The 25,581-nt window shown below is 35.0% G+C and overlaps 2 protein-coding genes across 2 annotated transcripts in view; one reads left to right on the top strand and one right to left on the bottom strand.

Moving 5' to 3' along the window:
• Positions 1-25,581, bottom strand: part of Kua (Plasmanylethanolamine desaturase Kua) — a 194,252-nt gene that overhangs the window by 153,199 nt on the left and 15,472 nt on the right. The gene's annotated exons all lie outside the window — the stretch shown is intronic.
• Positions 955-5,338, top strand: LOC137242223 (uncharacterized). The gene is made up of 2 exons (XM_067769589.1): positions 955-1,299; positions 1,349-5,338. The coding sequence occupies exon 2, from the start codon at positions 1,811-1,813 to the stop codon at positions 2,933-2,935; it is 1,125 nt and encodes a 374-aa protein (XP_067625690.1). The 5' UTR covers positions 955-1,299; positions 1,349-1,810; the 3' UTR covers positions 2,936-5,338.

The following is a 25,581-nucleotide window of genomic DNA, read 5'->3' as shown; positions in this document are numbered from 1 at the left end:
GATATACTAAATCTTTGGTGTCGAATTTAGTATCATTTTTAGAAATTTCGGGTGCTACGCCACATCTGAATAACCCAATATTAATAGATGGGTTAGTGAGCAAATTGCCGCTCAACAAGAGAGAAGAGTGGACACGCCACATCCTCGAAATGCAGAATCCACATACAAATGTGCGTCAGTTTTCAAACTGGTTGCAAAACACCGCAATGTACGTGTCAATGGCGATAGATGTTATGCCGACACGGAATATGTCCAACGATCCTTGACACCACAAGCCGAAAGGCCCACTCAAACCCATAATGACTGTCACAAAAGAGGAGAAAACATGCTCATTATGTGATCAAAACCATAGCTTAAATCAATGCCCAAAATTTAAAGATGAAAATTATTCCAAATGCTGGGATATAAGCAAAAAGAAGCACTTGTGCTTTTGTTGTCTACAGCCCGTTCATAGTGTGCAAAACTGCCGAAAACGACGTGTATGTGGTATATCGTCACATAATAAATATCATAATCGCTTGCTTCACAATCCTAGTAATAATTACAAAACAAATATTTCATCAGTTGAAACAGCTGTTGCTACAATGTATTTGAATCCAAAGCAACCATTTGACCAAATGTCGAATTCACCACAACGCCACAACGTAAACAAACACTCCTAAAATATTTTCCCGTAAAAATAAAAGGTCCAAAAGGAGAAATCAATGTTATTGCTTTCATAGACGAAGGCGCAAAAATATCGCTGTTAGAAGAAAAGGAATCAGACGCCATTGGCCTCAAGGGCAAACCGATTTACTTCGGCTGAAGTGGATTGGAAATAAAAGTATGAGCGAACATAAATGAAGCAGCACCGAGTTATCAAATGAGGGGAGTTCGTACAACAAAGAAGTTGTATCTACCACAGCAATCGTTGAACTTGAGCGAATTCATGCAACGTCACCAACAACTGAGAAATATACCAATCACAGATTATACCAATGTAACACCACAAATTCTAATTGGACTTTCGCATGCAGATTTAATTAGAATAAGTAAACATGTCAATTTAGATGATTGTTTTACAGTCCACAAAACAATGGTAGGTTGGACACTATTTGGGTCGAATGAATATCGTTCTAATGACGTCACAGTTGGTCACGTAAATATTGATTACATACAACTGCATGAAATAAACAAACAGATGACAGAATATTTTGCTGCAGAAAAGTTTGAAGTTGTGAAATCGCCAATTGTACAATCAGAAGTAGATATAAGAGCCGAAAATTTATTGCAGCAGACAACAAATTATGTCAACGGCAGGTATGAAACTGGTTTACTGTGGAATAAATATAATATAAATTTTCCGCAGAGTTACAGTACGGCCGTAATACGTTTAGAGCAAATTGAAGCAAAAATAGCACGAGAGGAAGAGTATGGAAAGTGGTACAAGGAAAAAATTACCGAGTATGTAGACAAAGGATACGCGAAGCGGCTTTTCTCCGATGAATTAAGTGTAAGTGCCAATCGTACGTGGTATTTACCACATTTTGCTACATGTAACATAAATAAGGGTAACAAACGCAGACTTGTTTTCGACGCTGCATCAGAAATCAATAATATGTCATTGAACTGTGCCTTAATGAAAGGGCCGGAAAAATACCAACCCAAATCGCTTTTAGCAATATTATGCAAGTTTAGGCAGGGTAAAGTAGCAGTTTGTGGTGACATCCGCGAGATGTTTCATCGGATCTTGATTCGTAAAGAAGATCAAAGAGCGCAAAGCTTTCTTTGAAGAGAGGGCAACCAATCAAAAGCGCCCGAAGTATATGTTATGTGCGCAATGATATTTCGATCAATAAGTTCCCCTTGCTCGGCGCAATTTATAAAAAATATGCATGCTAAAAAATATCGAAATATGAACGCAAGAGCCGTAGATGCCATCGTCGTCAGGCACTATGTAGATGATTACATGGACAGTTTTGACACCGTCAAAGAAAGTATTAAAGTAACCAAAGATGTAATTGACATTCACAGCAGCGCTGGCTTCGAGATAAGAGGGTTTGTATCAAATTCAGAAGAGCTTATGCGAGCCGTATCGAACAATGCGCAATCGTGTACGCAACAAAATAACTATATATGCCGAGGTGAAGGTGCTATCGAAAAGGTACTGGGTATGCACTGGAACCCAAACGAAGATTATTTTTTATTCAAGCTAACATTTTCAAAAGTGCCAAAAGCTGTTTTGGACTATAGTAGACGACCGACGAAAGGTGAAATGTTAAGCGTTACTATGTCGATATTCGACCCACTTGGTTTTGTTTGTGGAATGGTTTTACGAGCAAAGGTGCTAATGCAAAGATTGTGGCACAGAAGCGTTGACTGGCATGAGCCAATCCCTAAGGACATTTATAAGAAATGGATGCAGTGGTACAAAACACTGAACACCATCGAAGATTTCAAGATGCCCAGATGCTATAGCGTAAGTTTTTTGAACCCGAATGCTAACATACAACTGCATGTTTTTGTCGATGCGAGCGAGATCGCATTTGCTGCCGTCGCTTTCTGGCGCGTTCAATACACAAACAACACAGAAGTTATATTTGTAGCAGGTCGATCCCGATGTAGCCCGCTCAAGCCCCTGTCCATTCCACGGCTTGAGTTGCAAGCAGCTGTCCTGGGTATAAGGTTGAAAGAAGCGACCATCAATAGCCATGACGTGCAGCCAAATAAAGTGATATTTTGGTCAGACTTAAAAACAGTTCTGCAGTGGATAAGGTCCGATGCCAGATGCTACAAGCAGTTCGTAGCACACCGTATAGCTGAGGTATTGCAAACATCCGAACACAGTCAGTGGAGGTGGGTCCCAGGTATAGACAACCCAGCCGATGATGCAACGCGCATCAAAACATTTTCCGGAAATGGTAAGTGGTTAAATAGACCTAACTTTTTGAGATAACCTGATACTGAATGGCCTGTAATGCCAAGCGATATTAATCGAAACGAATGCCAGGAGGAGAGACGCTCTAAGCAAATATACACGATAGCTTTACCAGACGTGGTAATCCCATTCATCAAGAATTCAAATTATTATAAGTTTTTAAGAGTAATGACATGGGTACGATATGCTATAGTAAAATTTCGCAAGGGTAGAGGCTATGAATATGCGTCAGAGTTTGTTAATGCAAATGAAATTAAGCGAACTGAGTTACTGATTTGCGCACTAGTACAGCAAAATTTCTTTGCTGACGAGATAGAGTTGTTACGTAAGGGTGCTCAAATTCCGAAATGTAGTTCTCTCTTTAAGCTCAGCCCAATATTAGACGAGGAAGGCGCATTACGATTGGCCGGGAGGATTGATTACGCAGAATGCCTACCACTGTCAACTAGGCGACCAATAATTCTGCCAAAAGACCACCCTATATCCCTCCTTATAGCCAAACACTATCATGAAGTTTTCCATCACCATAATTTTGATGCAGCACTATGCGCAATACGTCGAAAGTTTTGGATTCCAAGCGCACGCCGAGTATTAAGGTCAATTAAAGCTAATTGTCAAATGTGCAAAAACTTATCAGATGTACCTGAACCACCAATAATGGGTCAAGTACCCAGCGATCGAACTACGCCCTTCGTTCGCCCGTTCACGTATTCAGGGGTCGACTATTTCGGGCCCATATTGGTATCCATAGGCCGGCGTCGAGATAAACGTTGGGTCGCGCTTTTTACTTGTTTAACTATCAGAGCCATCCATTTAGAACTAGCTAAGGAACTGTCTACAGATTCCGCCATAATTGTCTGCCGTAATTTTGTAAACCGAAGAGGTGTCCCGGTGCGACTTAGGAGCGACATGGGAACAAATTTTGTCGGCGCGAGCAAGGAAGACTGGGTAAGCGTGCAGGTTGGCATGCAATCGGAATGCGATCGTAGAGGAGTTGAGTGGATTTTCAACACACCTGCCAATCCATGTGCAGGAGGCGCATGGGAGATAATGGTGAGAAGCGTAAAACGCGTTTTAATATTCACACTTAAAGAACGAGCGCCACAGTTGGAAACGTTACAGAGTCTACTGATTGAAGCAGAAAATTTGATAAATTCGCGTCCACTAACACATGTTCCACTAGAAAACAAAGACGCCGAACCTCTAACACCAAATCATTTTTTGCTAGGGTGCGCAAATGAAATACAAACTCCTGCACAATGGCATATAGCGCAGCAACTGAAGCAAACCTTCTGGAAGAGGTGAGTATCTTCCCACTTTGACACGACGTACTATATGGTATAAGAGAGTAAAGCCGATAGCGGTAGGTGACATTGTTATAATCTGCGACGACAACGAAAGCCGAGGGCATTGGAAAAGGGGCATCGTCACAGAGGCAAAGCCAGCTCCAGATGGTCAAGTCAGGTCCGTTTTAGTTAAGACATCAACCGGAGTCATACGAAGGCCAGCATCCAAAATTGCAATACTTGACGTTGGTAGTTATTCTCTTACCAGTGACGTGAATCACGGGAGGGAGGATGTTACTGTTTAAACCACAGAATACTCGGAAATATGCCTGAAGAACGTTACAGTATTTTAAATCTGATTTAAATGAAACTGCTTGTCAATCACTTCGAAACTGAATTTGAATTATTTTATTACTTATACAAAAAATCACAACTTATCTGTATTGATACTCAAAAATGCAACCGTGCCGAAAATGTAAGCGCGTTTGAATAACCGAAACGTTCCTTCGAGGAATTAGTTTGCTACGAGAATTCAGAAGTGCGAGGCACGAAAAGATATAAAAACCAAACCGCCGCTACGCTGAGCTGCGTTTAAACGATTTACCAATTTAGCTAATTTAAACAATAGGGGGACTCATGAAAGCATATAAACTTATAAGGTGTAAAATTATATCCATTTACACACGCTGTTATATGACCGCACCTAGTAATACTATTGATAAACTTGAATGTTTATCAGCTGTATTATTGCCGAACAAAATTTTTTTGATTGTTATACAAATTAAAAAATGCCAAGATTAAGTGAAAAATCAAAACTAAAATGCATTTACTTGCTGATGTTGGAGATTTCTGATGTAATGTCTGCAAGGTTGCATTCCTTTGAGTTTACCGCGTTTACACTATGAAATATGCGCGTAAATTTATACAAATTGTGTAAATGATTTTTCATACAAAATTTGACAGCCCGTTTACGCACTAGATAAATTTATACGTTTACACACTTTATAAGGCATTTATACGGTTACACGAGTCCCCCTAATTTCTCTATAACTATTAGTAAAGCGCAAAAGTGCGCCATATATTGCATTTAACTATTCATTTTAAACTATACAATATTCACACGTTACAAATAATAAAAGCGAATTAATTAAAACTCAGTAAAGCCTGTTCTTTATACCTTCGAAATCCTCGTAAATTTAGCCAAAAGTTGTTTAGTCACAACAAAAGTTCTCAGTGAAAACTCATCTGCCTTGCAGATGCCGTTTGGAGTCGGTATAAAACATGTAGGTCCCGTCCGGCCAATTTGTAGGGAAAATGAAGAGGAGCACGACGCAAATTGGAAGAGAAGCTCGGCCTTAGATCTCTTCGGAGGTTATCGCGCCTTACATTTATTTATTTTTTATTTTATTTAACTGGGATATGGCTAAGTGGTTAGAGGCATCTGCCTTAACACTAGCATGAAGTTAACATGTTGAAGATTTCGAGATCAAAAACTTAGCTCACGAAAAGCTAGCTGATAAAGACGTGAAAGTCAGAAACATGTCCTAGTAACAATCGCCGTGTGCAAATTTTGAAATATTTATCTAATATCAATATATATGAAAATTGTATAATCGACAAAATAGGGATTTGTTCTATACTCAGTAAATCAAATTTTTTTTTACCTTATTCTTAAATTTTTTTTTATATAGCCAAATGGCTCGAATAAATGGGGTCGGGTTTGGGAAAACGTCGATAAAAACTGAATGTGACTAGATAGGCTACTGTTTTCTTCGAACGTATTATGCCCTGAGTGAATGCCTTTCGAACGATGTATTACTCAATGATAAAATAGATAGGTTTCAATTTCAAGTTTCGAACCCGGGCCACATTTTCACCTTTTTTTAGTGAAACACTCTGGTAATAGCTATTTAAAAGAAGAAATGGTATTGATTTTCGCCATATATATCCTTCCCTGAGTCCGGATAGGAGCTTTCCTTAAAATTAAGATTTTGTTTCTTATTCTTAGGTATAATTTTCTTAAGAGTAAATGCAATTTTACGAATAAAATAATTTTATAGTTTGTGCTAAAGTGGATGTTTGTAAATTGGGGAAAAAAAAATTTTTAGATACGGTCTTGAACGGGTTTTAGTTATTTCTTTAGTATTGTGGCTATTGTAATGATCAATAGCCCGATTATGCAAAGCAAAACGGCTATCCAAACATCTGGATTGTTTGGTGTAATTCTTGTCTCTGGTTCAGCTGGTGGTGCATATTTTATTAGTCTATTCTCTGGTACTTCAGATTTTTTTTTCCCTAATTCATATCCGGCTATCGCTATCAGGATGCCGTGGGCAATCTTTGTCCACCAAGCCATGTTGAATTTTTCCTATAATTATTTTGCCTACTTCTGTGTGAAATGAACTAATTTAATTTTTAATAAAATGTTTGGTTTTATTATTTATCATATGCATTCCATTTTACTTTATTATCTTTTTTTTTTCTTATTTAATTAGCATTATTATTATTTAGAAAAAAAACTTTATTCTTAAAAAAAAAATTTGTTAAATTTAACATTTCTAATTCAGATATTCAAATTTCAAATTTTCTTACAAAATTTTCAAAATATTAATTTTACAAAGTATTTAAAAAAAATTATTTCTATGTTATTTTTTTTTCTTTTTGTTTAATTAATTCTACAAAATAATTAAAATTTTTCTTTAAATTTTAGAAATAGTAGTTTTTTTTCAATTTACAAAATATTTTCAAAATTAATTTTTATGCCATTTTGCTATTTTTCTTTATTTAATTAACATTATAGAAGCTATTGTATAAAATTTATTTCTAAAATTTTTGATTTTCTTAAAAAAAGTTTGTAAATTTTATATTTTTGACATTTCTATTTTTCTTAAAACTGAAATTTATTTATTTTTTTTTTTGTTGAATTTACTTTACAAAGTATTGTTTAAAATTGAATTTTATGCTATTGTTATTTTTCTATGCCCCTTTGGGCTTCAATTTTTTTCTTATTTTTTGGTTTAGTTTGTGTCATTTTCACAGCTGACATCAAACTTTTTGTAAAAAAAAATTTGTTCTAAAAAAAATTCCTAAGCAAAAACTTTCGTTTTTGCTAATAGTTTAGAGTCCATAAAGGCCGCCCAATTTGTTTCTAAATATTATACTTATGTTGTTGCCAGTTTCAATTGTTGTTTTTTTACTGCCTACAGTCAATTGTAATATTCTACTCCTTTTTATGCTGTCCATTTAATTCAATTTTTTGCCATAACTATGCTTTTGCTGCGAATGTAATATTCCACTCCTTTTTATGCTGTTGAAATTGCTTCTATTTAATTTTTTACCATCACTATGCTTTTGCTGCGATACGACAAAGTGCCTTTGCGAATGTAGTAATTCATTGCATCTCCTTTAGCTTCGAATAACTTCTCAAAAATGTCCTGTTTTTGTTGCCAATGTGTAGTTTTCCAGGACTTTAAAAAATTAGTCCTTTGAGTTTTTAACGTGAGCTGCTAGGCTCTTCTGACCAGCTAGATCTTTAGCAATTTTGCTAATTCTGATCAAGACTGGCAGGATCGCCATGTAAAGAAAAACTGAATTGAACAACAAATGATTTGGCTGACCAACGCTGATGAGTGGCGTTGGATAGCAATTTGTTAATTGTCTTTATTGACGACATTCATTATTATTTATACAAAAGTTCTTAACCTATAAAAAAATATATTTAAAGCGTTTTTCGCAAATAATTTTCATACTTTTTCTGAAATTTTCACTTTTGTGATCTGCCCCGGCCCAGCTCACAAATTAGTGATTGCTTTTATGAGGCTGGAGACGCGAGACAGCTTACAGAATGGCAAATTGTCTTTAAAGTGGTTTTCACCCCAAATAGTCTCTAATAGTGACTAGAGACGGCTTACTGAATTCAGCTGTTAGTTATCATTCACAATGATTTCGAGTATGGAAATTCTCTAAAGATGTAATTTTTTAAATACATATATACAATCGAGTTTATCGTTACACATACAGTATTGTGCAAAACAAAAGTAACAAATTTATTGCAAGTATATGGTTGGCTGTATTTTTAATGATAATAGGTTTAAAGAAACGGTTCTTTAAAAATATGAGGTAATTATTGAGAGGTCAAATATTTATAAAACATTTACCAATTTAAAGATAGTTACAAGTAAGCACAAATAACAAAAATCTGTAATTTCCCTGGTATGGAAATGTACAAAGCTAAAGCAACAAACCATTACTTTGAAAATGGGCCTCTCATTTTGAGTAGGTAAGTACTACTGCAACTAAAGGAAGTTATGATGCTTCGAGTATTGATCTCAGATGTCATCCCCATTGATGTTTCACAACAGTAAGAGCCGATGAGGCTCTCGACGGGATTCACGGCTATTTACTGGGTCAACGAATAAAAAACTTTATTACCTTTAAGTATTATTTCGGGTGGTTTTTGTACTAAAGCGGCAGTTACCCACCGACGTGTGCCGTACGTACGGACGTTTGTCGTACGAAACACGTTTGACCGAACGCTCAAGCCCATAGGAATCAATGTGTGCGTCTGTGTACATGTACATAACATATTTGTGTGTGTATTGTTTAGAGCAAAGCACTGTTGCCATTGACCAGTTTGCATGCATGCTTATGGAAACATTAACTTTTGGAATTACAATATTTCATGGTGCAAATGGCAGAAACAAATATTGAATAAGAATTTCTAGTTCATTTATTTGTAACCTCCAATTTTATATAATAATTTTAGGATATTTCAACAAAATTTTAAACAATCTTTAGGCCCTTTTGTATAATAACTGCAAACGGTCAAAAATTAGCGCATAAAAGTTTACTAGGCAACTCTGTCTAGTGAGAGAGTGATCAGCTGACAGGTTCTCACGGCAAAAATCAAAATTGCTTTGATTTCTCCGTTCCGGGCTACATACGTACGTGCGTTGAACATCGGTGAGTTTTCGTTTACATTGCACACTCATAAGTTAGGTCGTGTCGGCTGACACGTTTTTTCTACGTACGTTCGTGAGTAACTGCCGCTTAAACAATTCTTTTAGCGCAACTGAATACGAAATTAATTTATTTATTTCAGAACCTTCATGAAACCGCTATAGGTCATACGTAATTATCGAAGTGAATTTCCCCAAAATTTCCCACAATATAACGTTCCCCAAAATTTACTTATAAATGTTCAAAATTCGCCATTTTTGGGGAATGCTGACCAAATGTCCAATCAATATTAAACCATTACGACTATGTCACCAACCCAAGTGATTACAGGCCAAATAGTATTTTACGAGTCCTTGATGATGTGTACAAAAAAAAAACACAATCTGCAATCGGCTTTGTAGTCATGGTTTAGGACATAAACATAGCTTTGCTACAGCTATGGAGATCTTACCCTCCTTTGCGTTCTGTATTTTCCCAAGGAGTTTGGCTTAGTAAACTACGGTCTTCTCTGTAAAAAATCTTAAATTCTTCTTTGGATTTTTTGATAGCGCTGTGAAGCATGACCTGTTACATAACAGGAATAACTCAAAAGGTCAAAGGCAGAACTGTATCGTCTTTGCCAAACAGCGTGAGCTCTGGACTTCCACATTTTCACCTTTTTTTAGTGAAACACTCTGGTAATAGCTATTTAAAAGAAGAAATGGGATTGATTTTCGCCATATATATCCTTCCCTGAGTCCGGATAGGAGCTTTCCTTAAAATTAAGATTTTGTTTCTTATTCTTAGGTATAATTTTCTTAAGAGTAGAGGCAATTTTACGAATAAAATAATTTTATAGTTTGTGCTAAAGTGGATGTTTGTAAATTGGGGAAAAAAAATTTTTAGATACGGTCTTGAACGGGTTTTAGTTATTTCTTTAGTATTGTGGCTATTGTAATGATCAATAGCCCGATTATGCAAAGCAAAACGGTTATCCAAACATCTGGATTGTTTGGTGTAATTCTTGTCTCTGGTTCAGCTGGTGGTGCATATTTTATTAGTCTATTCTCTGGTACTTCAGAATTTTTTTCCCTAATTCATATCCAGCTATCGCTATCAGGATGTCGTGGGCAATCTTTGTCCACCAAGCCATGTTGAATTTTTCCTATAATTATTTCGCCTACTTCTGTGTGAAATGAACTAATTTAATTTTTAATAAAATGTTTGGTTTTATTCTTTATCATATGCATTCCATTTTACTTTATTATCTTTTTTTTTCTTATTTAATTAGCATTATTATTATTTAGAAAAAAAACTTTATTCTTAAAAAAAAATTTGTTAAATTTAACATTTCTAATTCCGATTTTCAAATTTCAAATTTTCTTACACAATTTTCAAAATATTAATTTTACAAAGTATTTAAAAAAAATTATTTCTATGTTATTTTTTTCTTTTTGTTTAATTAATTCTACAAAATATTTAAAATTTTTCTTTAAATTTTAGAAATAGTAGTTTTTTTTTCAATTTACAAAATATTTTAAAAATTAATTTTTATGCCATTTTGCTATTTTTCTTTATTTAATTAACATTATAGAAGCTATTGTATAAAATTTGTTTCTAAAATTTTTGATTTTCTTAAAAAAAGTTTGTAAATTTTATATTTTTGACATTTCTGTTTTTCTTAAAACTGAAATTTATTTATTTTTTTTTTGTTGAATTTACTTTACAAAGTATTGTTTAAAATTGAATTTTATGCTATTGTTATTTTTCTATGCCCCTTTGGGCTTCAATTTTTTTCTTATTTTTTGGTTTAGTTTGTGTCATTTTCACAGCTGACATCAAACTTTTTGTAAAAAAAAATTTGTTCTAAAAAAAATTCCTAAGCAAAAACTTTCGTTTTTGCTAATAGTTTAGAGTCCATAAAGGCCGCCCAATTTGTTTCTAAATTTTATACTTATGTTGTTGCCAGTTTCAATTGTTGTTTTTTACTGCCTACAGTCAATTGTAATATTCTACTCCTTTTTATGCTGTCCATTTAATTCAATTTTTTGCCATAACTATGCTTTTGCTGCGAATGTAATATTCCACTCCTTTTTATGCTGTTGAAATTGCTTCCATTTAATTTTTTACCATCACTATGCTTTTGCTGCGATACGACAAAGGGCCTTTGCGAATGTAGTAATTCATTGCATCTCCTTTAGCTTCGAATAACTTCTCAAAAATGTCCTGTTTTTGTTGCCAATGTGTAGTTTTCCAGGACTTTAAAAAATTAGTCCTTTGAGTTTTTAACGTGAGCTGCTAGGCTCTTCTGACCAGCTAGATCTTTAGCAATTTTGCTAATTCTGATCAAGACTGGCAGGATCGCCATGTAAAGAAAAACTGAATTGAACAACAAATGATTTGGCTGACCAACGCTGATGAGTAGCGTTGGATAGCAATTTGTTAATTGTCTTTATTGACGACATTCATTATTATTTATACAAAAGTTCTTAACCTATACATATATACATACTTACATTAATATTTACATACTAGAGGTGCATGACTCAATAGTGAGGAATGCTTTGTAGGCGAATTATTATACTGACCTACATATTGTCAGTATGATTCCTGCTTGAGCAGTTTGGTGTGACGCATTAATACATTAGGCGACTTGGCAAACGCGAATGAACTCATAGCAGTTATCTGGGTCAATGAACGAATGTTTGTAATGTTAAGCGTGTTTGAAGGGAGGTGAATTCCACGTGATACTACACTGTTGCTGTTGTTATAGCGTTATAGTTAGTAGTTAAGTATTTTCTGTTTTTTAATTTTTTCATTGCTTATTTTAATTTGAGGAATAAAAAAATATATTTAAAGCGTTTTTCGCAAATAATTTTCATACTTTTTCTGAAATTTTCACTTTTGTGATCTTCCCCGGCCCAGCTCACAAATTAGTGATTGCTTTTATGAGGCTGGAGACGCGAGACAGCTTACAGAATGGCAAATTGTCTTTAAAGTGATTTTCACCCCAAATAGTCTCTAATAGTGACTAGAGACGGCTTACTGAATTCAGCTGTTAGTTATCATTCACAATGATTTCGAGTATGGAAATTCTCTAAAGATGTAATTTTTTAAATACATATATACAATCGAGTTTATCGTTACACATACAGTATTGTGCAAAACAAAAGTAACAAATTTATTGCAAGTATATGGTTGGCTGTATTTTTAATGATAATAGGTTTAAAGAAACGGTTCTTTAAAAATATGAGGTAGTTATTGAGAGGTCAAATATTTATAAAACATTTACCAATTTAAAGATAGTTACAAGTAAGCACAAATAACAAAAATCTGTAATTTCCCTGGTATGGAAATGTACAAAGCTAAAGCAACAAACCATTACTTTGAAAATGGGCCTCTCATTTTGAGTAGGTAAGTACTACTGCAACTAAAGGAAGTTATGATGCTTCGAGTATTGATCTCAGATGTCATCCCCATTGATGTTTCACCTCAGTAAGAGCCGATGAGGCTCTCGACGGGATTCACGGCTATTTACTGGGTCAACGAATAAAAAACTTTATTACCTTTAAGTATTATTTCGGGTGGTTTTTGTACTAAAGCGGCAGTTACCCACCGACGTGTGCCGTACGTACGGACGTTTGTCGTACGAAACACGTTTGACCGAACGCTCAAGCCCATAGGAATCAATGTGTGCGTCTGTGTACATGTACATAACATATTTGTGTGTATATTGTTTAGAGCAAAGCACTGTTGCCATTGACCAGTTTGCATGCATGCTTATGCAAACATTAACTTTTGGAATTACAATATTTCACGGTGCAAATGGCAGAAACAAATATTGAATAAGTTTTAAATATTTAACGAGCTCGAGGCCATATACATATATATTCAGATTAAAACCCGGATAGATTTTATATATATGTATATATTTTAAATTTTATTTAGTCGATATTTCGACCTCAATCTGAGGTCATTCTCAAGACTGTAAAAAACAAACATGAAACATTAAAATCATAAATAATATAAAAACCTATTTATAAACTTACACTCTTGGGTGTAGCTTGTCGACTAATTTTACAATATTAAACATAAGTACAAGAAGGCAATAGAACCGAAAAAGTAAACATCCAAAAAAATATACAGTAATGGTAAACAAATTTTTACACAAACAGCAATACATTAAACTAACTAAATAATAGGCGAAACTCTCATAGTGCTCTCCTGTTGCTCCTGTTGATCAGTTGGCGGTATGCCGACGCGCATTTTTCCGTATCTGCTTTGTAGTTCATTCGTTTCTCTCTCGGTTCGTTAATAATAAACAACATCTCAAGTGTGTATCTTTTGTTGTAATGCTTTTCCTGTTGCATTATTGCTACGTTCTCAAAATCTGGAGTGTGCCCGGTTTCTCTGCAATGCTGACTTAAAGCTGTTTTGTTTTCATTAGGGTGGTCGCGATTTTTTAAATTTGATTTATGGGCGGAAATCCTTGTTTTTAATCTGGACTTAGTTGTACCAACATATACCTTCGGGCATACGTAGGACCCGTCATTTTTGCAAGGAATCCGGTATATAACGTCCGATTTGTCATATTTTTCTATTTTGCTTTTTGTATTACTGAATATTTTCTGGACGGTATTATTATAAGTAAATGCTATTTTAAATCTCTCACGGTCATACATTTTGGAATATTTCATTCTATTTGATAGACCCGGAACATGCGTGGATGTCTTATATATTTTATTAGTTTTATCATTAAAGGTTTGATTGGTGTTAGCTTTTGCAAAATAGTCGTGAATATAGCCTCTTATTAGACCTAAAGGAAAATCGTTGTCTTTCAGAATTTTCGTAATGATTTCTATATTTTTTCCATGGTATATCGTATCACTGATTAATAAAACTCTCTTGATAAAGTTTTTGGCTGTGTTGACTATGGTTGATTTGTCGTGCTTTGAATAAAAATTTATCAATCTGCCCGATGCAGTGGGTCTTTTGTACCAATCAAAGGATAACTTATTATGCTTTCTTACTACCAGCGTATCTAGATATGGTAGTAATCCATCTTTTTCAATTTCAAATGTAAATTTGATAGTTCTATTGTAGCTGTTTAATAGATTTATCATGTCTTCCACTGAATTCGTTTTCACAATGGCAAACAGATCGTCAACATATTTTGTTAGCAAACGGGGCTTTTGAGACGCATCCTCTTCAAATTTTGTTAGCAATTCCTCCATTACTATGTCTGCTATGACCGGCGATGCCGGTGACCCCATCGGCATTCCTACACGCTGTTCATATATTTTATTGTTGACTTTAAAATACCTATTTTCTTTAATACAAAAACGCACGACTCCCAAGAACAGTTCTTTGGTCAGAGTTGTATGGGGTTCTATCAGATTCCATTTGGACGATATAATTTCCAAGGCATGATCCACAGGAATACTGGGAAATAGCGAAACAACATCGAATGATACTAGACTCTCATCATCAAATATGTGCGTGTCTTTTATTTTATTCTTGAATTCAATAGCGTCTTTGACATTATATTTTGATGATTTCGTAATATTTTTGAGGACGTTAACAACATATTTACATAAACTGTACGAAGGGGAGTCAACAGACGAACAAATGGGTCTTAGGGGAACTCCTTCCTTGTGGATCTTTGGGAGACCATATAATCTTGGCGCGTTAGCCGTTTTCCTCAAAAGTTTATATCTCTCTTTTGTATCTATCATTTTATTCTTGAATAATTTCTCAACAATTTCATTATTTTTTTCTTGTAACTTATTGGTAGGGTCACGCTTCAAAATGCGATATGCAGAAATGTCATTAACCATTTGCTGCACCTTCATTTCATAATCTGATTTTTTCATCAAGACTGTAGCAATACCTTTGTCGGCATTCAGAACCAATAAGTCGTTGTTCTTCTTAAGGAACATCTTTGCCGATTGTAGGGTATCTAAAATAAATCTGTCACGCTCACTGATTTTCGGTACTACACCAACAACTTGATACGGAAGATGCGTCCATATTTTTCGACAGTGAAAGACTCCTAATAGATAATCTCACAACAAAAGCTAAGAAGACACAAACTAACAAATTTGAAAGACTCAAGAGATTTACAAAAACAATCGCTGAACATTAAATCCATACCTGAGTGGTTTTGTAATACCACACAGACAGACATACCGACAGATATTCAATGGCTTCTCTCTTTAGGTCCCAAGTTCTCTTTACCAATGATAAATGAAGAGTTCCCACTATTTCAATTAATAGCAGACGGAGAGGACTGTATTCAGACCATCCAAGACAAGGAACAGCAAGAAATTGAGAGAAATAACTTTACTTCACTAATAAGGGATGTTTAATATTTTAAAATTAGTTGACAAGCTACACCCAAGAGTGTAAGTTTATAAATAGGTTTTTATATTATTTATGATTTTAATGTTTCATGTTTGTTATATACAGTCTTGAGAATGACCTCAGATTGAGGTCGAAATATCGACTAAATAAAATTTAAAATATATACATATATATAAAATCTATCCGGGTTTTAATCTGAATATATATGTATATGGCCTCGAGCTCGTTAAATATTTAAAATTTATAAATCTAAGGCCGAAAATAATCAGAAGATAATATTGAATAAGAATTTCTAGTTCATTTATTTGTAACCTCCAATTTTATATAATAATTTTAGGATATTTCAACAAAATTTTAAACAATCTTTAGGCCCTTTTGTATAATAACTGCAAACGGTCAAAAATTAGCGCATAAAAGTTTACTAGGCAACTCTGTCTAGTGAGAGAGTGATCAGCTGATAGGTTCTCACGGCAAAAATCAAAATTGCTTTGCTTTCTCCGTTCCGGGCTACGTACGTACGTGCGTTGAACATCGGTGAGTTTTCGTTTACATTGCACACTCATAAGTTAGGTCGTGTCGGCTGACACGTTTTTTCTACGTACGTTCGTGAGTAACTGCCGCTTAAACAATTCTTTTAGCGCAACTGAATACGAAATTAATTTATTTATTTCAGAACCTTCATGAAACCGCTATAGGTCATACGTAATTATGGAAGTGAATTTCCCCAAAATTTCCCACAATATAACGTTCCCCAAAATTTACTTATAAATATTCAAAATTCGCCATTTTTGGGGAATGCTGACCAAATGTCCAATCAATATTAAACCATTACGACTATGTCACCAACCCAAGTGATTACAGGCCAAATAGTATTTTACGAGTCCTTGATGATGTGTACAAAAAAAACACAATCTGCAATCGGCTTTGTAGTCATGGTTTAGGACATAAACATAGCTTTGCTACAGCTATGGAGATCTTACCCTCCTTTGCGTTCTGTATTTTCCCAAGGAGTTTGGCTTAGTAAACTACGGTCTTCTCCGTAAAAAATCTTAAATTCTTCTTTGGATTTTTTGATAGCGCTGTGAAGCATGACCTGTTACATAACAGGAATAACTCAAAAGGTCAAAGGCAGAACTGTATCGTCTTTGCCAAACAGCGTGAGCTCTGGACTTCCACAAGGATCTGCTCTAGGTCTTCTTTTGCTTAGTCCTTTTGTTAATGATATATTCTCTGTATGTCAGTATGTCAGTGCATATGCTGCTGATGGCGTCCAGCTCGTCGTGTTACTTTGGTGAGGGTATGTGCTTTGAGGTAAACAGTGACCTTTACAAAGTTTAAAAAAAGCGCCGCGAGCATAAGTGAACGCGTGGATTAACAATTGTGGATTTATTGTAGATAAAAAATGAAAAGCGAACGTTGCCGTGAACGGTTGTGTTTTTCCGTGCTCTGAGTTTTTCTTCTATTTTTAATTTAATTTTTGAGTTTTTAACTTTTTTATTTTATGCCGCTTAACAAGCAAAAATTGTGCTAGAGACATTGACTCTTGTTTGCCTTTTTTTCTGCGCATATCATATTTTAACATTTGATTTAATATGCCTTGTTTCTATGGCCACAGAGTTGAGCGCGCTCACACTTCAGTGCAGTGTGAAAATTGCAGAGAAATTTATCATATGAATTGATTTGCAATCTTCTTCGTCTACTTCGTCTCCTGCAGTTGCTGGTAATCAAAACGAATGGAAGACTGTGCAAAATAAAAAAAAAAATCAAACGATGAAATAAAACTCAACATAACAAAGAAAGCGCTGCTAAAAATGATAATGCTGATGCAGGTACCACAGGTACTAGTTTAATGCCGGATAGTGCTGAAAGCAACAATAATGCTGCCATTGCTAATGTTAACATTAGACCAAGTCCCAATAATGATAATGCTGATGCAGGTACCACAGGTACTAGTTCAATTCCGGATAACGCTGTAAGCAACAATAATGCTGCCAATGCTAATGATAACATTGGACCCTCCTCCAATTATGGTAATAAAATTAATTCGCGCTTGCTAGCGCCACCTTTAGTTGTTGGGTCGGGCATTAATGGTGACTTAGTGCTGTTTCTAAAAGGAAGTGGTTGCATATTTCGCCTTTCTCTGCCTCGGTCACATCCCATAAATTAAAATTTCATATTTCTCGACATACTGGCATTGATGTTAACTGCATTGCTTGTTTTCCGTTGGTGAAGATTGGCTTGGATCCCAATTATATTAATATATATTAATTTTAAATTGGGTCTTGAGGAAAGTGTACTACCTAAGCTATTGGTGCCTGACTTATGGCCTTCAAACATTGCTGTGCGTCCTTTTAATTTCCGCTCAAAAAACGGCGAGGTCCAACCGATGTCCAATGGCAATCGGTTGGGTCAGATGTTGCAAGGAACCGTTTAAATATTTCTATGCAAACCTCCACACGGGATGTAGCTAATATTCATTCTTACAAGGATCTTAAAATTTATTTTCAAAATGTATCAGGCCTAAGAACCAAGTCTGATTCACTATATACGATGAGTTCAAACTTGGATTATGACATCTTTGTTATTGTCGAGACTTGGCTAAATGACACCTTTATGGATGGTGAATTTTTCGATGAAAATTTATTCTGCGTTTTTCGTAAAGATCGCGATGCATTAAAAACTGGTATGTCTAGAGGAGGAGGCGTTTTAATTGCGATTCAACGAAAATATCGAGACTAGTGCCATAGTCGAATGCTGATTCTCTTTTAGATATGATTTGCGTTTCTGTACATGGAATTTCTAAACTTTTAATTTGTGCTTCTTATGTACCGCCTACTAGTAGCGATTTACTTTATAAAGAGCATGTTGATAATATTTTAGCCTTAGCATCTAGTCATGAAAATGTTTGCGTTTTTGGCGACTTCAACCTCAGTAATCTAGAATGGTCTACTTTTGATAATAGTCGGGGGCTTCTTCCTATGTCTTCAAATGCGTTTGCTGAAACTTATTTGATTGACGGCTTCTCAAGATGTGACCTTAGTCAGATTAACAGTTTTAATAACAGTCTTAATAGAATATTAGGTCTCATATTTTTAAGTGATAATATGAATTTTTGCCTCCAGGAATGTCTAGACCCTTTGTCCACTCCTGGTCCCCATCATGTACCGCTTGTTCTTCATTTGGAATTTTATGAGTTTAATACTTACGAAGAAGATTCACTTTCCAAGTTTTGTTTTAAAAATTACGATGTTGGTGCTGTTAATGCGGCAATAGAGTATATTGATTGGGATTCGCTATTTGCTGAGGTTTAAGTTACCGGTTGTTTTAATATTTTTAAGAATAATTTAAATTGCATTTGTTGTGAACATATTCCGAGTTTAAAAAAAAGATTTACAAAACTCCTTGGTTCACAAAAGAGTTGAAAAAACTGAATAATTTGCGAAACAAGTTTTTCAAAAAATTTAAAAAATCTAGGTCTCCTACTTCCAAAGAATTGTATTTAAAATATTTGAAAGAATTTAAGTCATTGAGCAAAGTTTTGAAGCGGAATTATATAAGTAAATTTGAAGACGATATTAAAGGGAATGCGAAGGCTTTTTGGCGTTATGTGAAGTGTATTTTACAAAGATACACAAGCGGATTCGGTTTTAGATGCTGCAAATCTTTTTGCAGATTTTTTCAGCACGAATTTCGAGGCTGACCCTGACTTGAGTAGTGGTGGTTTTTTTAGTGGATTGGATGCTAGTGGTTTTTCACTAAACTTTGGGGCTCTTGAACTCTCTTTAAATGATATTGAACTTGGGATTCGTCAAATCAAAATGTCGTCACAGACTGATGTCGATGGGTTGTCGTCTCACCTTTATAAAAACTGCGCAGCTCTCGCCTACCCGATTTGGCTGCTTTTCAATAAATCCTGATGACATGAAGATTTTTAGCAAAATAACGTGTTCCTCTGACTCGGTGAAACTTCAGAGTGATCTTGACAATGTTGTAGCTTGGTGTCAGAGAAATATACTTCCCTTAAATATTAAAATATGCTCCCATGTCTCCTATTCCAAGTCCCGTACTCTTATCCCTACTTCATATTTTATTGGTGGCTCGCAACTAGACATTGTTTCTAAAATCACTGATCTTGGGGTGGTCTTTGATTCCAAGTTTACTTTTCATAGCCATCTTAACTATATCATAGCTAAGTCGTACTCTATGCTGGCTTTTGTCAGACGTTTCAGTTCAGATTTCTTTGATCGGTATACTTTAAAGACACTTTTTACTTCACTGGTACACTCAAAACTAGAATAAATAAAAAAATAAATAAATGTAAGGCACGATAACCTCCGAAGAGATCTAAGGCCGAGCTTCTCTTCCAATTTGCGTCGTGCTCCTCTTGATTTTCCCTATAAATTGGCCGGACGGGACCTACATGTTTTATGCCGACTCCGAACGCCATCTGCAAGGCAGATGAGTTTTCACTGAGAGCTTTTCATGGCAGAAATACACCCGGAGCGCTTGCCAAACACTGCCGAGGGGCGACCCCGCTTAGAAAAATTTTCTTCTAATTGAAAAACCTTATTTCTAAAATTTTGATGTTGCTTTGCCCGGGGTGCGAACCCAGGGCATACGGTGTGATAGGCAGAGCACGCTATCATCACACCACGGTGCCGCCAAAAACTAGAATATGCTGCTTTTATTTGGCGTCCGTATTATTCATGTCATATTAGTCGATTGGAGAGAGTTCAGAAAATCTTTATCAAGTATGCTCTGCGACCTCTTCATTTTGAGCTTCCGGTTCCCGCTTATGAGTCTAGATGTTTGCTTATCGGTCTTAAGACACTAAATTGTAGGAGAACCTTCTTATCTTTAACCTTCATTTTTAATTTGATATCTGGGGTGGTGGACTGCCCCTTTTTACTTGAACGCATTTTCTTTCTTATTCCTAATATTTGTTTAAGGAATCATGCCACATTTTATATGGGGCTGGCGAGGATCAATTATGCTGCCAATGCTCCTGTTGTCAGAGCTCTTAAAGAGTTTAATTTGCTTCCGAAATCTTCAGTTTTGGATTTCTCCTTTTGTGAAAATAGGTTTAAAATGTTACTTAATGACCAGTTAAGTTAGTTGGTATTTGCCTACATTTGTAAGTAGTCTGTAAGAAATGTAACAATTTCAAGATTAAAATATATATATATATATATATAAGTGCATGTGCAAACGTGGTCTACTCGTTTAGTCGAATGATCGATTGTAAACAAAAGCTCTAATACTTATAGTAAACTGAATGCGCTACACAAAATGCCCAAGCAATTTTAATTAAGGTTTCGAGTTCGAAGCCTGCACTATTTCTTTATATCTATTATAGTTTCGATACACTTTTTTGTAATTGAAAAAAGTTTTGAAATAGAACAGAAGAAAGATATTTCTTTGTTTTTTGCTTAGGTGAAAAGATGGTTTGATGGTAAAACCTTTTTATAAGTTAAGTTTGCTATACGAATTTACCAGCCATTTCTTGATCAACAATATTACACAATGGAATTGAGATATCTTGCCTTCACTACTGTTTTGCTAAGGCGGATGTTTGACAGGGCGTATGAGTAACCTATTGGCATATGAGAAAGAAGTTGACAGAAACATGGCATATATTATGTAAGACATACGCTTGAAACACAATGCCCTGACGCCGCGAAATAAACGCGACGAACATCGCCTAGTCAAAAATAGTATCCCCATAATTACATGAAGGTGAACACAATGAACGCCAAGAGCGAAATTTACGCGACGTCATTTTGCAACGATAGATTTATTTCTATCGTCGCCGCCGAGCGGGATGACAACAAACATCCCAAGGGTTGCTGCTGTTCAATTTTTTAAGTATAAAAAAAGAAAACATAATATCCAAAAACAATTTTTTTTTTTTACATATAAATTTTAATTTAATTTCTTAACATTCTTGTTTTGTTTCGTTAATTTCTCAACATTTTGGGCGTGTTTTAGCAATCAAGTGCTAAAGCAGAGAATTAAAAAAGTTTTAATTTTTTTTTTTCATTTTTATTTATAAAAAATGGCCACTCTGAATAAACAGCGTCAATTTCGCCCGGCATTGTGTTTTAGGTAGACGAAATGTCTGGGCGTAATTTGAAAAATGTCATCGCCCGACGCGGCGTATATCGTCGGACAGTGGCGCCTTTTGAAAAATTTAAAATGCAAATGAAAGCTAATTATTATTAATTATTAATATATTATTAATTATTAAAATTCGTCAAAGTCGAAAATTTTTAGAAAAATGCAAAAACAAAATGTTTTTAGTAAAAAATAAAAAAAAAATAAATGAGATTTGTCTTATAATGACGTATTAAATAAGATAATATTTAATGACGCATTAAATAAGGTAAACTAATGATTTTGATAAGATAGCGTAGCGCTGCCCACTTATGATAAAAAGTTGTATCTAAGGAGTCACGTAATCAATAACTATCAAAATCGATATACCTATTGTTTGTTTCCGGCCACCGTGGTGTGATGGTAGCGTGCTCCGCCTATCACACCGTATGCCCTGGGTTCAACTCCCGGGCAAAGCAATATCAAAATTTTAGAAATAAGATTTTTCAATTAGAAGAAAATTTTTCTAAGCGGGGTCGCCCCTCGGCAGTGTCTGGCAAGCGCTCCGATTGTATTTCTGTCATGAAAAGCTCTCAGTGAAAACTCATCTGCCTTGCAGATGCCGTTCGGAGTCGGCATAAAACATGTAGGTCCCGTCCGGCCAATTTGTAGGGAAAAATCAAGAGGAGCACGACGCAAATTGGAAGAGAAGCTCGGCCTTAGATTTCTTCGGAGGTTATCGCGCCTTACATTTTTTTTTTTTTTTTATTGTTCCTTTTAAATGGCAATACTCTTATAAAACTAAAATGTCCGTTTTTGGTGCCACAATAACAAGGTGCTTCAAAATTCATCGTAAAATTTTACATGTTTTTTTTTAATTTACAAGCCAAATATGTATTTTATTAATAACTAAAAGTTATTGAAAGTTGTTCAATGAAATTTTATTTGAGCTAAAGATTAAACAGCCAACGAATTTATACTAAAAAGTTTGATCTTAGTAACCGCTTTACCAATTTGTACCAAACTCGATAGACGTATTGGTTTCTATAAAAATTTAATACTCGTTTGAAGGCGAAATGCCTAAGCTTTAAAATAAATTTGATAAACTTTAGAGAAATACAATAACGAAAAGTATATATTTATAAATTACTAAATTAAATAATTCTTTTATTTGAAATAAAAAATTAACTTGTACATAGATATCTTATTTTTCAATAAAGTAACAAAATTGATTAGTAAATCTCTTCTTCATTGTTGTGATAAGAAGTGAGAAACTTATTTTATCTTAACATAGTCATCGTCACTGAAACATATATCTAACAAAGCAACCATTTCTGAGCTATACGCATCTGTAAGATCTTTTTGTGTTCTTACATACCTCATAGATGATATGACTGGATCAGAAGAGACAGCTAACATGTTGAAAAGGTCTTCGTTTTGTCTAACTCGTGATACCTTGCAGGTGTTCATAGATCTATATCTTTTGTAGTCCTTGTTCTTAGATTCTTGAGCTTCTTCAGACAATTCTCCTAATGGTAAGCACTGGTACTCTATTAAATCTTGTCCATGTGCTAAAATTTTATGTTCCGTTGGTGTAAGTTTCTTCTGAGGATACTTTTGATGCAGCAACTCTGTAGTTTTAGATGCATATTCTCCAAATTTGGGTCCATTAACTGGTTCATGGCAGCTTAAAATATTTAAAATTACTCCCAATCTTTTCACAATATCTCTATCAACTCCTGTTATGCGAGCAGTCTCTTCATCGTTTTCAAAAAATCTTCTTGAGGAGTTACCATCATTTGTATTTCCGTATCCATACTTTGGACAGTCAACTCTGAGACCAATCTCTTTAGAGAATGCATCCTGAATTATTTTTTTTTCTCCTGTTTTGTTTCTCCTTACATGTTGTATTGTCGTCGAAAACTTCTCCTTGTTGTGGTAGTGTATAAGCCAGCTTCAAAACAGATTCCATACATCTTATCCTAGCATGCAAAGGAGATATTCCATACTCATAATTTGGTTCGTCAGTTATTGAATCATCAAGATTTTCAAAGTCCGTTTGGCTCTTCTTACAAATTGGACATTTCATTGTAGATGTCGTATTTGTTATTAAGTTCAAAACTTTTCCATCGACCATTGTTAGAAGAAAATCATGCTTTATTGTAATGACATTCCCCTCTTCAATTTCAATTATTGTTGGTTCTAATTTGGCAATTTGATTTTTTATATCACTCGCTGTAGCTTTTATGAGTTCCGAAGACTCCTTCTCGTGTTTAAATAATATCGGGCGGCACAATATAGTTGATGACGGACGTGGATTTTTCCAATATCCTGAAGCTTCATCTTTTAGTCGTAATGGAACAATAGAAGCCATAAACATATTCTATCTGTAATTGTTTCATCGTCTACATTTATTCTTTGTTTATATACGCTTTGTCCTGATGATCCATCACAGCCCCACTTAGTTGTCAATGTTAGCTCCTTTGGCAGTGATTTCAACTTTTCTTCAGTAAAACTTTGAAGGAGTCGTGTAGACGTATGATCCATTAGGTTTTGTAGCTCAATTTCAGTAGATACTTCGGTTATTTTGGGACTTAGAGGAACTGCTTCTTTCTTGGCTTGAGTAATTTTTTTGTATCCAGGTAAAATATCGGCATTACGTTGCGATAATGACTTAAGCAATATAATATATATTTTCTTCGTTATACCGAGATCTATAAACAGCGCCAAAGCTTCTTCGTGAGTGTATTTCCTAGGCAGCGCATTTGGTGGTGTGGGAATGCTGTTTTTGATCAGTCGCAATGGACTTGCTACCGCAACTGCTTCTGTTATATGAGACTTCACGTTTTCTTCGTCCTTTTTATATTTAATAGCCAGTGCTTCTGAAAGATGAGTCGTGGCCATAGCTTTTGTGGTATTAGACAGCTACCTTTTCTTTGTGTAGGTAGAACACTCTTCTATGGGTTTTGTTGGTATCCCTCTAGTTGGATTGGTTGATGTGAAGTTGCAGCTGGACGCAGCTGGACTTTATGAATTTAGGTAACTGAATATTTCACAAATAACTACTGTTAATTTTACGGAGCAAATATTTTAACATTTTTTTTTTCATCAAAGCTTTAAAAAGGCCTCAAAATAGGCATTCCGCCAACTTTTACCAAAAAAAAACAATTTCTTTTTTTCAATCCTAAATTAGATTATCTTTAATTTCTATACAAGAAAACGACAACCGGCCGCCTTATTTACTCACAAAACCATTTTAAATACAACGAAAAAGAAGAAAAATTTCAAATTTTTCCCAATGTTGAAAATTGGTCAACTTTGAGCGGCTCTACCTGGTAAACTATAATTTTCTGTGAAAAAACAGTTGTATATTCTTGATCCCTGATCTATTAGAAACATGTATTAGATTTAGCGAACGCTTTCATGATTTTTTTGATTTTTGCCATGCTTTAACCCTCCGATGAGTGGAAGGTCCTAGGGACCTTTTTGCCCTTTCAAACTGAAATTACTCCTAATTCGGCCACTACAACCCACTACAACCCCCCCCCCCCCCCCCCCCCCCCAAAGTTACTCTGTGTTCCAAGTGTATTTTGTTGCGCATCTTTTGGGAAAAAATCAAGCTGATCGGATCGTTACTTTAGCAGTTATTGAGGTTTTAGTGAGAATAGTACGCGGACGTGTGAATAGGTCCGTATGGACCTTGTACTGAATTTCACTAATAAATGCATGTTTTTGGGCATCATTATAATTTTTTTATTGTTTCAACCCATAATTTACTTGTTCTGAACACAAAAACCTAAACTCAAAGACATTAGGGATGATAATAAAAGCAAAAAATTCGAAGCAAAATTCGAAGACATGAACTTTATTGCTTTCAAGGAAAAGCAGAATATTTTAATTTTATACTACTAGCAATAAACCAGTTCTTAGAATTTTTTGTTTTATCATCGTCCCTAATGTCTCTGACTTCAGGTAGACGTACGA

The sequence above is a fragment of the Eurosta solidaginis genome, chromosome 2 (genome assembly GCF_040869045.1).
Source record: "Eurosta solidaginis isolate ZX-2024a chromosome 2, ASM4086904v1, whole genome shotgun sequence".
NCBI classification, from domain to species: Eukaryota; Metazoa; Arthropoda; class Insecta; order Diptera; family Tephritidae; genus Eurosta; species Eurosta solidaginis.
The sequence above is the reverse complement of the archived record's forward strand: the minus strand, read 5'-3'. Positions and strand labels throughout refer to the sequence as shown.